An 11434-nucleotide genomic window follows, 5' to 3' on the forward strand; every position below is an offset into this window, starting at 1 on the left:
CTTGCCTGTAAATGTCTAAACAGCTTCCTCCTTTCGCCCACAATCATTGTTGTGTTTTCGTACTTTGATTTCGATTTCTTTGGATATAATAAACTACTCGTCTTTCTACCTCCTTACAGACTCGCTAATTAAATCGGGAGTATACCAACAACAGATACTCTCTCCAAGTTTAATAGTTGGTTTGTTTGGATCGAATTCCCACCGCTAGATTTTTGATTTTTCTTTTTATTTCTCAATAAATATGCAAAAATTATACAGCCGCATACGTATACGTACAGGATAGAATATGGGTCTGAACAAATGATCTCTAGATTAAATCGTTAACTTAACTTAGGCATAAATAGTTCATTAATTTAGCTATGCTATGAAGTAGTGCTAGTGGGGAATCTCCTTCAGTAGCGTCGGTGGCGTCCGCGCAGCTGCTGCGTTATGTCGTTGGGCAGCCGACCCACGCTGCTCTGGGGCACCTGGTAGGAGGTGCGTCCGGAGTAGAAGGACCGCTCCCTGCTCTTGCCCGATCCCGAGCTGGCTGTGTGCCTGCCGCCGGTGTCCGTCAGCTGCAGCTTATGGGCCGACACGTCACTGCGCTTCTGGGCAAGCTGCAGTCCCGGAATCAAGCCATTGGCCAGCGTAGGCAGCTGAACATTCAGGTGATCCACATGACGTCCACCGATGAAGGATCCCTGCACTGAGCCAGTGGCTGTCACAGGTGCCGGCGGGGCCAGGGGAGGGAACTGTGGCAGCTGCTGCTGTTGCTGTTGGTACGGCACGAAGATGTTGGGCGTCAGGTAGGGCTGCTGATTAGTCTGTATCGACGGACGAGCCTGCTGGTGGAACTGTTGCTGCTGCTGCTGCTGTTGCTGGAAGGGATTATGCTGCTGCTGTTGCTGCTGATACGAATGTGGCTGTTGCTGGTAGATGTTTGGCTGGTAAATGTTTTGCGAGGGCTGTTGGTACTGCTGCTGCGTTATGTAGTTTGATTGCTGCTGAGGCTGCTGCTGACGCTGTACCTGCTGTTGCACTTGCACATGATGATGTTGCACCTGCTGCAATTGCTGTTGCCCATAATGCTGCTGCTGTGCAGGCTGTCTCTGCACCTGTGCCTGTTGCTGCTGTTGCAGCGTTGTGGCGCCTGCAACACTGTTGGCGTTGCCCTGTCCGAACTTGCTGCTGAAGAAGTCGTTTAGCGAGACGTACGAGTTGCCCTGAGAGGCTTTGGGTGGCGCTTGGGTGGCCAGGGAGGCGATGATGTTGCTGGCGGAGTTCGGAGCAATCCGTTGTCCCTCAGCGCGGACAATCACAATTCCGGGTTGGGTGGGCAAGGCAGGCTGTGGCAGCTGCGACGGGCGTGGCGGTACTGTGAGACTGGATATGGCTGTGGAGCGGAAGAAGAGAGGGTATTAAACCGTGCCATACCCTCACCTTGAGGACTCCTCACCTGGTGCTGTGGGTGGCTTGCTGTAGCCAATGCTGTTTCTGCCGCTGCCGCTGCTACTCCTGCTGCCAATAGAGCTGGTCTTGGTCAGTGGACGGTGCTGCTGGAACTGGGCCGGACCCTTGGCCTGGACACTCTTGAAGTTCTGTAAGACGGATTCGTCAACAATGGCGCGCGTTAGCTTATCGAAGGAAAGGAAGCCAGAGGAGGGAGAAAGGCTCGAAGTGATGGATTGAGAGGAGGGAGGTGCAATGTCGCTGACTGTTTGTGTGGCGTATACGTGTGGGGTGTGTTTTTGGGTCTGCGGTGGGTTGAGTGGTGCCTGGCTGTAACCGTAGCCCGAGGCTATGGCGGAGATTTGCTGCGTCAGGGTGGACAGGGCAGGAGAGGAGGTGGTTCTGGGTGTGGTGTAGACTCGCGCGGTGGTTGGAGCCCGAGTTCGCGTGACTGGAGCCTGCGTCTTGAAGTTCGAATAGCGATTCTTTCCGCGATTCACCGATGCCGCTGCTGTGGGTCTGGGATAGCTGCTGGTCGTGGATGTGGCGCTGGTACTGGTGGTGCTGCTGCTGATGCTGCTGGAGGCTCGTGTTGCTGGCGTGTAGATGCGATTCCCGCGCTGCACTTGGAACCTCTGCAGATTGCTGTGGACACTCTCCCAGCTGGCCTTCCCGGTCTCGACCTTCGTTTCCCGATCAATGTGGCGCGCCGATAGCTTTTTGCTCGGCCCCTGCTCGGCCCCACCCCGCACATAGGACAGGGAGGAAGCTGTGGTAGTGGTTGCTTCTGTGGTGGCCGGCGCCTGGGTGGTCGGGGCCTTGGTTGTACTCCTCGTGGCCAACGACAGACGGGACAGACGCAAGCGGCTTGCTGCCAGACGTTCCAGGTAGCTGCGGGTGGGCATATTGGTGGTTCGTTGTGTCGTTGTGCTGGTCGTGCTGCGCACCACCGGCAGCGGACGAACGTTGGCGCGTCTCAAAGTGGAATTACCGCGATTCTGGGCGTAGCGCCGGTAGCCGCGAATCCGCTCCTGGGTGCTGCTGATCTCTGTGACCGTTTCCGTGGAGGTGATCATTACGGGAGTGGTGCTGGTTGAGGTACTAGTTGTGGAGGGGCTGCTCTCTGCCAACTCAATTGTGTTGAGGACCTGCGTCTTCTCGTCGTGGGACGTCAGTTGCACACCAGCCAGCAGCAGCTTGGCGGCCTCCTGATGGACGCTCGACTTCTCGGCGGCCTCGGGACTTTCCTCGACCTGGACCAGGTCATCACTGAGGGGCGGGCTGGCGGTCAGGGCGGCTGCCTGGCCCAGGGATTCGATGGCGAGTGCAGGAGTCAGGATTGGGGGTTCCAGCAGGAAGGGTGGCACAGCAACAGTGCTTGAAGCGGTTTCTGCTGCCAATGTGGTGGTCTCAGCTTGCTCCACTTCTTCTGCCTCCTCCGCTGTGGGCAGGGTGGGGGCTATAAGCAGAGCTGGACTCTCTTCCGTTGTCGATGGGGTGGTGCTGGCGATTTTGGCAAACTTGTGCTTGTGCTCAGTGGATTTGAGATCTTCGGTGGGTATCTCATTGGGCTTTGGAGTGTAATTTGTGTGGTTTGTGTGGTTTGAGGTATACATATGTGGGTGAGGCATTGTTGAAGGCGATAGTTGATAGAGTAGCGAAATTTATATAGATAGAGATAGATAGAGAGATAGAAATGAATTAAGGAGATAGAAGAAATAGAGGAGGAGATTGCCAGATAGTTTCCGGGATTTAAGTGGATGATCCGTCTGCAACTCACCGTAAATCTCACTGTGCCCGGCGTCTGTTTGGGTTTGTTGTAAACGTATGCCGAGGAGCTACCCTTGGAGCCATCTCCGTGCATGGCGAATCCGCGACTGAGGAACCGGAAGGGCTGCTTGATCTTGTGCGGAGCCATTGACTGGTAGCCGGAAACGGAGGGATCTGCATCGGAGGAGACCTCGTCCAGGAGGTTATTGATGTTGGAGACCAGATCCACTTGTGTGGCCTCGTCCTTGTTGCTCCGTATGTGCTTCATGTAGTCAGGGGCAAGGACCTCGCTCGAGGTCGACTCTGTGTCGGCCAAGACCTCCAGTCCCGCATTAACCCGCTCCGCAAAGTTCTTTTGCTTCTGGTAGTGATACTCACGCGGGTACTCGGCCACGATGTGGGCATTGGTGTGGTCGAACTGGATGCCCGGATCCGAGGAGAGCTCCCCCAGGCTGTTCACATAGATGCCCTCGCCGTCATCGTCAGAAGAGACGGAGGTAGAGATGGTCTCTAGCCTTGCTGCATTAAGAGGCTCACTTTTAATGTCCTCGCCCCGTCCTGCAGCAATTTGTGGTTCTTCGGCCTCCGCCGGATAGGTGAGTACTCCACTGACGCTGCTCAGATCCTTGCTCAGGCTCTGGTGCTGGTGATGGTGCTGCTGCTGTTGCGGAGAACTCTGCGAATGTGTCTGGGCCTGTTGCAGGGCCTTCGTTATGGTCTTCATGGGGTACTCCATCATGTGGCGGACGCGCTCCATCATTTCGTGGGTACTTCCCACGGTATTCGCCGCGTTCATGTCATAGTACCGCTCCGAGTCGTCGCAGTTCACGTTACGGTACCAGTCGCACACGAAGTTCTTCTGGCTGAAGAGGGTTCCGTTGGGACAGAGGAAGCCGAAGCCCTGGGGGGATCTCGCTGTGTGGGCGCAGATGCGGAACGCCTGGCAGCGACTCTCCACGTCAGCATAGTAGCCTGTGAAGGAATCAGATTAGATCCCATTAGATCGGTGGTGTAGAGAGAGGCCTGGAGATGCCACTCACCTTCATGGCGGCCCTTGCACACGAAGCTCGTCTTGGGCGGGGCACTGAGGATGGGGTAGTCCAGACCGGGCTCGCCGGGTATCGTGTGCCGCAGATCGAACTGCTGGTCCGTGTACTCGCTGGACTTGTCGGCGTCCTCGAAGTGCTCCCCGCTGCTGTGGGTCTGGCCTTGGCCCTGGCCCTGGGCCGCGGCCAGCAGCAAGAGGAGCAGCCCCATCCACAGACAGGAGCTCTGCATGCTGAAAGTGGAGCTCGGATTAGCTGGCGCTTGCAACACCTTAAACGTTATTCATTAGGCTGATTGATAAACCATGAATCGGGGCAAACTCATTGATTAAAATGTTTGTCAAATTTGCATACGAATGAGAGCGGGGCAATGGGGAATGGAGCCACGTAAGTGACCGACCACCACGAGCCGACTGATTAGCATACGGATTGGGTAGAGGCGTGTCCGCTCTTTCACGTAACCAAAACGAGCGAATCGAGACCCAAACAAATGCCTTTTCCAGCCGGGGAGCGACTTTTGTGTGGCACTGTTGCGTGGGTCCATCAACGGTTCGAATTCGGAATCAAATGACAGTTAAGCCCGATAAATAAAACAATAAAAGGAAGCGAGACCTGACCCTGAAATAGCTGCCGAGATTTCCGTTCGATCTAGATGTTGTGCCTCTCGAAATATTTTGAATATTTATGATCGATTTCGAATCACTTTCGATCTTAGTGCTCTGCCACTCAAGATAATTATGAATACCCATTCGAGATCGATTTTGAGTCAGTTTTGGTGCGAGTGTTGGTCATTTCACTGGTAATCATCAATCACCTGGATGAGCAAACATTATTAATCACACTCGGGCCGCATTAGAATGTGACTAATTTCGAATTACCAAACGCTAATCAAATCTGAGCACCAAAAATATTCGAATCGCTTCCAGTTAAGCACTTGAGCAATCAATTCTCGATGGGTTTGCAGCGGGACGCTTGGCATCGGTTGGACAGCCGCTGAGGTCACTTGATGTCATTATTTTTTTCCCAATGAAATGTGCTGACAGCAGATACACATACAGATACATACAATTGCCACTGAATTAATAGCAGGCAGTACTATTATTTTGACCATTGCTGTTCACGCAAATTGAAGCCTGCTCAAACGAAAGACTTAGGCAACGAACTTGCCAAACGAGCACTTGGTCTTCAGTTCACCTTCTTCAGTTGTGTTTACCCTGAAATATTACCCTTAATTATTTCCATGCATTGTTGTGTAAGGAAGCAACAAAGCACTTGACCAGCCATCATCCATCCAAACACTCAATGATTGATTTCGCTATGCTACATAAATAGTGCAGAAGCAGATCGAAGGCAATCAAAGCCAGCGAAAACCAGAGAAAAACTCTTCAGGTTTTAGAGAGCGGACCAAAGTTGGAGCTTTGTTCGGCTGACAAACAAATCGGCACTTAATTGTCTACCAATTTGAAATGATAACTCAATCAAACGATTGCGCTTACATAAGATGGATGATGTAACAATTAGAAAACCAACAATAATTATAGCTTTGATAATTGCAGTGCTCGGTGGACAGTCCAACGACCTTCCCGCGAGTCAACAAACTGTAAGCTCTCCAGTTCTATATACGATTTCATAATGACTATCTAAGCGACATCTAATTGAATTTTAATGATCCACAGACAGAAGCCAGAAGAAGCGCTGGAAGAAGTGCCTGTGCTCCACTCGCGTACTCCTCAATATGCAAATATCGACTGCAGCTGGGGAAGGGCCAGGGATAGGGACTTGGCCAAGTGCTACACTCATCTTTGGACAGCCTAGAGCTTCCACTTCCACTTTCAAGTTACAAAAACCATTTACAATTCGACAGCTTCAGGGTCATTATCAAGAGCAACGCAAAACTGAAAATCGAAACCGAAAACTGAACACCAAAAAAAAACAGACAACCACCGACAACGAGGAAGCATCACAAGAAAATGTTTTACTTCTCATTGTTTTCAATGATCCATCACAGAAAAAATTAAAATGCCAGACAAATGATGATTATAAGATGATGGGACCCGACCCCGAACAAGAAGCCACACTTCGGAGTGGGGAGGGAAACTTTCAGATAACAGACTTTGCATTGAAAATCAAAACCCAAAACCCACAAAAAAGAGAATGGATGAACCCATCAAAGGCATTTTCAATGAGATGGAATACATATTTTCGCTGTAATTCAAATGCGTGGATCATTATATATTTTATTATGATCTCCGACTGAGTTTGCCTTTGCTGCAAATTAATTGGCAGCACGTTTTGTTGGGCCGAACCATAAATCTTCGCCAGGTATCACGAGAACGGGTTACCCCTAGTCGGGTATTTAATTATAGCAAATCGCTGACTATTTGGCGCCGACAAGCCCCTGACTCTCGAGTGTCATCCAGCTGAATTGATGGCTGGGATGTGGATGGGTAGAAGGATCTGCTGGTCACCGCCGATTGCCTGCCACTCACTCATCTGAAGTGCCCGCATCTATGGAATTCGGCCTGAGTCTGGGTTCTACTTATGGTCAGATGACGTAAACCGAGTGCGTAACACGAGCTGAGAGTGAGGCACTTCAACGAGCGCCCAGCGTTCTGGGGAGATCCGTGAACTCTCATTCTGTATCCGCTTAGATATTCCGATTGGAGAGCTTTGGTGTTTGTTTTGTAAACATATCATTTGCAAATTTACGATCATTATTCCAACATCAAAGCGCCTCAAGGTGTTTAAACGGTTTTGGGGAAATGTTCTTGAGAGGGGCTGTTTTGAGAATTTTTTGATTTTTTGATTGAGAATTACCTCGAGAGTTGTAAGCCTCTTAGTTTTCAGTATTGTAATTCCATTTCTGTAACTTTGTTAACGACTCTCCATCTCGATTATAGGCTCTGTATCTTTACTAACCTATTCCAGACTACATCCTGCATTACTCATCCCAAAACCCATAATTAATTATCAAAATTATTCATATTTTCTTTGCATTATTTCAGCGGTCAAATCTTCAAATAAGTAGCTCCATAAAAAGCTGTATTTTCGCTCCCCGACCTATCACTAGATCTACACAATACATATCTTCTAAGTAGCTCCCACTTAAGCGAACTGCATCATCTGCTCGTATGATCGTGGGGGTGTCTGATATTTGTCATTTTCAGCATTTTCGCCGTTCGTTAGATGATTATTCGGGGTACTCTCCGTGGAGTCACATTTTTACCTTATTTATTTCCGAGTCAACGATTCCAAATGGACAAACTTGTATTTGTTTTTCTTAATTTGGCACAACCGTCGTATGGGTTATTTTCTTTTAATTAATATCCTATGGATGTAGGCACAGAAATACTTTCAGTATATAACTTCACAAAACACAGAACTGAAGTTAGGCTAAAGCATTATCCTGTAGGTCGGTTGCGATTATATCCTTTATTCGAACTGGGGCTTAAGGAGCCGGCTACTGAGCGGAGCGGAGCCAGGTTAAACTGAACCGTTCGAGGCGCGATCTTGAACTGAACCTAAACATTCAATGTTAATCGAAATATTTTGGCCGCAAAAGAGTTTGAAGAGCGGCAGCGCCAGACCAAGACCCAGACCCAGACATAAGACCCAGACATTCAGACTCGGCCAGCCAGATAGCCCGAAATATACGCTGAAGAAGATACGTATACAACAACAGAGACCCGATCGATTGCGTATGATGTTGCTGCGGTCCCACCGGGAAACCGGTGACAACCTGCTGCTGCCGAGGTTTATGTTGATGATGATGATGGTGCTGCCTGCCTACATAACAGTAACAGTTGGAGTTCATAAAAATACTGAAAAACAACAAAAGAAAGGCCCACGACCACTGTCAACTGTCTTCCTTAAGGGCGTGTGTGTGAATGGGAATTAAATCACAGTGAAAACTCCATAAAAACTAAAGGGTCCTTCCTATTGCCAGCACAAATACGGATGAAAGGAATCTTCTACCACTGTTGATTTTCGGTAGGTCTGAAAGAAATCCATTTCAAAAACAAACCGTCGGCCTTTAGATTGTTTTCACTGTACCGAAGAAGAATTGGCTTTCGTTTTCATTTGGGGCTCTGGTTCGGCTTCGGTTTCGGGTTTCACACGGCTAAAGTGGCAGAAAAATGCGGCAGATCGGGTTCAAAAGCTCCCCAGATTCCTTGCATATGTATTTTCCCATAATTTATTGAGTAATCTTGACCGAGGCTAAGAAAGTGGGCGAATAGAACGAGTAGGAGGGGTCTGGGACTTCCGCATATGAACCTAAGACCGAGTTTGAGTATCGTGTGACCCAAATCTGAAATTTTAATTAAACAAAAGCTCGATCAATTAACATGAAGCGCTGCTAAGCAGCTGCACTTGAAGCGCTTGGCTTTTTGGCCAAATGATTGATGGATGGAGCAGCGTTGGTGGTGTCATGTGAGCTTGGATCATTGGATCTTTGGATCCAGCGATTTGCAGATCCACGCATATCAAACGCGATGCTGTGCCTTCTACAAATTGGATTTTGAGCGCCATCCAACAAGCGGACGGACAAGCTGAAAAATTGTTCGCTGTGGCATCTGCCCCTGATCCGCTTTGGTTTTAATTCTTTGTTTTTTTTTTTTTGCGCTAAACGTGTCGTACATCTGGCCAAATATTTGCCATGGCTGTGACTCGACCGTGTTTATAAGCCCAGCCGATTCGGGCCTGGCCAGCAACTGTGGCAACAACGGAATGGGGTCGGCCAGCTTTCAGTGCCACTGCCACCAGCCTATAAAAGTGCAACGCGAACGATTGCATCACCAGTTGATTGCGAGCAGAAAAATGATTCCCTGGACACTTGTTGCACTTGCGGCGGCTCTCAGCGCTGCCGTGCTGTTGCCCCAACCCTCCTGGGCCAGTCCCCTCGGTGGCGACGACGACACCGTGGACAGACCCAACATCGACTACCCGGCCCTCTTCAAGGCGTTCCTCGACATGGGTAATGCCATCTTCGGTACCTGGGCCCCCGTGGGCTTCCGGGAGGAGTTGGACGGGCAGCGGGCCTCGTTTTATGGATAGGCGGCTCCTATATCTCACTTTCTTTCTATAAAGATATTGCATAACTGTCGCATGCTGCAGCAATAAATATACCCACAAACCAAAAGAAAGAAAGGTGTGGGGGATAGAAACAACTTTTTAATTATGCACGCTTCCCTTATGGCCATATCACCCATCATTACCACCACGTTAGATGTCCCCTTTTTTTTGCCAGAGCTCACACCCTTGCTCAGGGCATTGCTACTTTTCCCAGATATTTGCCAAGTATTTATTAAAAAACAAAAAGGATAAAATAAACTACAAATTTCAAATAATTGCACTCACTATTTACTGAAAGAGATAGAGTCGATAGAGATTTTGATTCTCTCTCTCTGTCGCAGTTGAATAGATGGTAAGCCAAAGCTTCTTATCACGCTTAAAATTTCAGGAAAGAACTTCAAAAGATCTCAGCCCAAGAGTATTTCCCCACTCGGTGACAGTATCTTCTTTGTCCTCAACTTGGCCGTTGGCTGGGTGTTATCTCCGAACATGACACTTCATATGTTTCTTTCATTGGCAAATTAGTTATTTCTTGACAAATCCGCTGAGGCAAAGACAAAAAGTTAATAAATCGATAGATAAAGTAGAAGCAGACACTGGCTGCCTGCCATTCGACATTGTTGGGCATCGATCAATTTGACTAATCATATTTATAGACGCACGTTCACAATCCCCAGTCCCATTCGATTTTATGCAAAACAACTCCTACGAAAATAATCATCATTATGCAAGCCGAAAAGCCGAAAAGCCGAAAAGCCAACAAGCAGTCAAGCACTTGTCCGTCCGAAGCAATTGATTGAATCAATGGATGATAAACGGCCTGCTGACTTGAATAGGGGGCGGGCGCTGCTGGGGGAGGCAATCAAAATAATCATCTAGCCAAATTCTTTCATTTCGATTTCAATTATTTGGCATAATAAATGAAGCAAACAATTTGTCTGCGGCTCGCTCCCAAGTGTTTCCTTTGTGCCGCTTGGCTCAAGTGTTTTTCCTCCATAAATTAAGTAATCCAATTGTTGGAGCCATTCATCATGCTCCACTATACACAAATATATATATACAATCTATCACAAAAGTACCTTTATATAAATATCTATTCAGATTTGGCTATTTCACCTGCGGCCCATGCGGGCTCGCCGCGTTCGTGGAAGCGCCAAAGATTTACTTCCTGCACGTGTCATATAAATTATCGAGTCGCCGTATCATCATTCGGCTCCGGCCTTAATTGTCGGTTATCGTGCTTGTCAAGAAAAGATGTGCCGGCTAAACTATTATTAAAACTAAATTTGCCAACTCAGGGCCCAAGAACGTGATATACTTCGGCGACTATACAATATCTGTGGCTGTTGAAGCTTGAACCGGATTATCCCTAACAAACTGATGCTTACTCACGTGCCATCTGACACTGCATAGAATTTCCCTCTAATCCGACTTTAATTGAATGCAAATCCTATCCCACAAGCTCAGAGGAAGAGGCAAATCAGAGGCATCCATCCATCAGAGATGTGATGATCAAGCCCAGACTTTAATTTGATTACGAGGTGGGGAACATACACATTTGTATATCGAATATACTTACGTATACAAATACAAATGTTCGATTCACGGGAGCACGCAACGGAACAGTGGAACAGTGGAGCGGTAATCATCATTAGTTGGGTCCAATCATTTGTTTCCCGTTTAAACACTGAGCTTAACATACAAATTAGCCAGCAATTCCCACAGAGATAGGCAGCGCCATGCCCGAAGACGGATGGGCGTTTGCTTCTAAATGCATGTCAAACATCACATTACTCAAAATGTTTTCAGATAGTATTTGAATAAATCAAAATTAACACACTCTAAGAAACACACACCTGGAAATGTTATAATCAAGCGACGCGAACATAAGAAGCTGAAGAAATACCGGGTTTCACTTTCATTTGCCTCCAAATTCCCCCCCGAAATTCCCCAATATCGCTTTCAATTCATATACATTTTGTGGAAATTATGTAAGTAAATGCTTGATTAGAGGCAAGCATTTCCAAAATCAAATTACTTCCATTGATTCGCTTAATTACCAGAGCCTAAAATACCTCTAAGGCTCTGTGAACCGGGCGGAGTTCCATTTCCGT

General features: G+C 48.2%; 2 protein-coding genes across 2 annotated transcripts; one reads left to right on the forward strand and one right to left on the reverse strand.

Annotated features, from left to right (window-relative positions):
- Positions 1 to 392: 392 nt before the first annotated feature.
- On the reverse strand, positions 393 to 4479 carry LOC6590803 (protein split ends). The gene is made up of 4 exons (XM_002016313.1): positions 4242 to 4479; positions 3212 to 4173; positions 1439 to 3002; positions 393 to 1375 (listed from the first exon to the last, which is right to left on the reverse strand). Exons 1-4 carry the CDS (start codon positions 4477 to 4479, stop codon positions 393 to 395), a joined length of 3747 nt encoding a protein of 1248 aa, XP_002016349.1.
- Positions 4480 to 9060: 4581 nt separating this feature from the next.
- LOC6590804 lies at positions 9061 to 9415 on the forward strand. The gene has a single exon (XM_002016314.2). The coding sequence runs from the start codon at positions 9066 to 9068 to the stop codon at positions 9300 to 9302; it is 237 nt and encodes a 78-aa protein (XP_002016350.2). The 5' UTR covers positions 9061 to 9065; the 3' UTR covers positions 9303 to 9415.
- The last annotated feature ends 2019 nt before the right edge of the window (positions 9416 to 11434 follow it).

This window comes from Drosophila persimilis, unplaced genomic scaffold (genome assembly GCF_003286085.1).
Source record: "Drosophila persimilis strain 14011-0111.01,24,50 unplaced genomic scaffold, DperRS2 tig00000002-arrow-pilon, whole genome shotgun sequence".
In the NCBI taxonomy this organism is placed as follows: Eukaryota; Metazoa; Arthropoda; class Insecta; order Diptera; family Drosophilidae; genus Drosophila; species Drosophila persimilis.

Bases quoted from the DNA above. Each gene is read 5' to 3' on its own strand.
- LOC6590803 (XM_002016313.1), bottom strand. From the start codon at position 4,479: ATGCAGAGCTCCTGTCTGTGGATGGGGCTGCTCCTCTTGCTGCTGGCC. The intron at 4,174-4,241 runs GTGAGTGGCATC...ATTCCTTCACAG, and splicing joins GTGCAAGGGCCGCCATGAAG to GCTACTATGCTGACGTGGAG. The intron at 1,376-1,438 runs GTGAGGAGTCCT...TCCGCTCCACAG, and splicing joins CAAGCCACCCACAGCACCAG to CCATATCCAGTCTCACAGTA.
- LOC6590804 (XM_002016314.2), top strand. From the start codon at position 9,066: ATGATTCCCTGGACACTTGTTGCACTTGCGGCGGCTCTCAGCGCTGCC.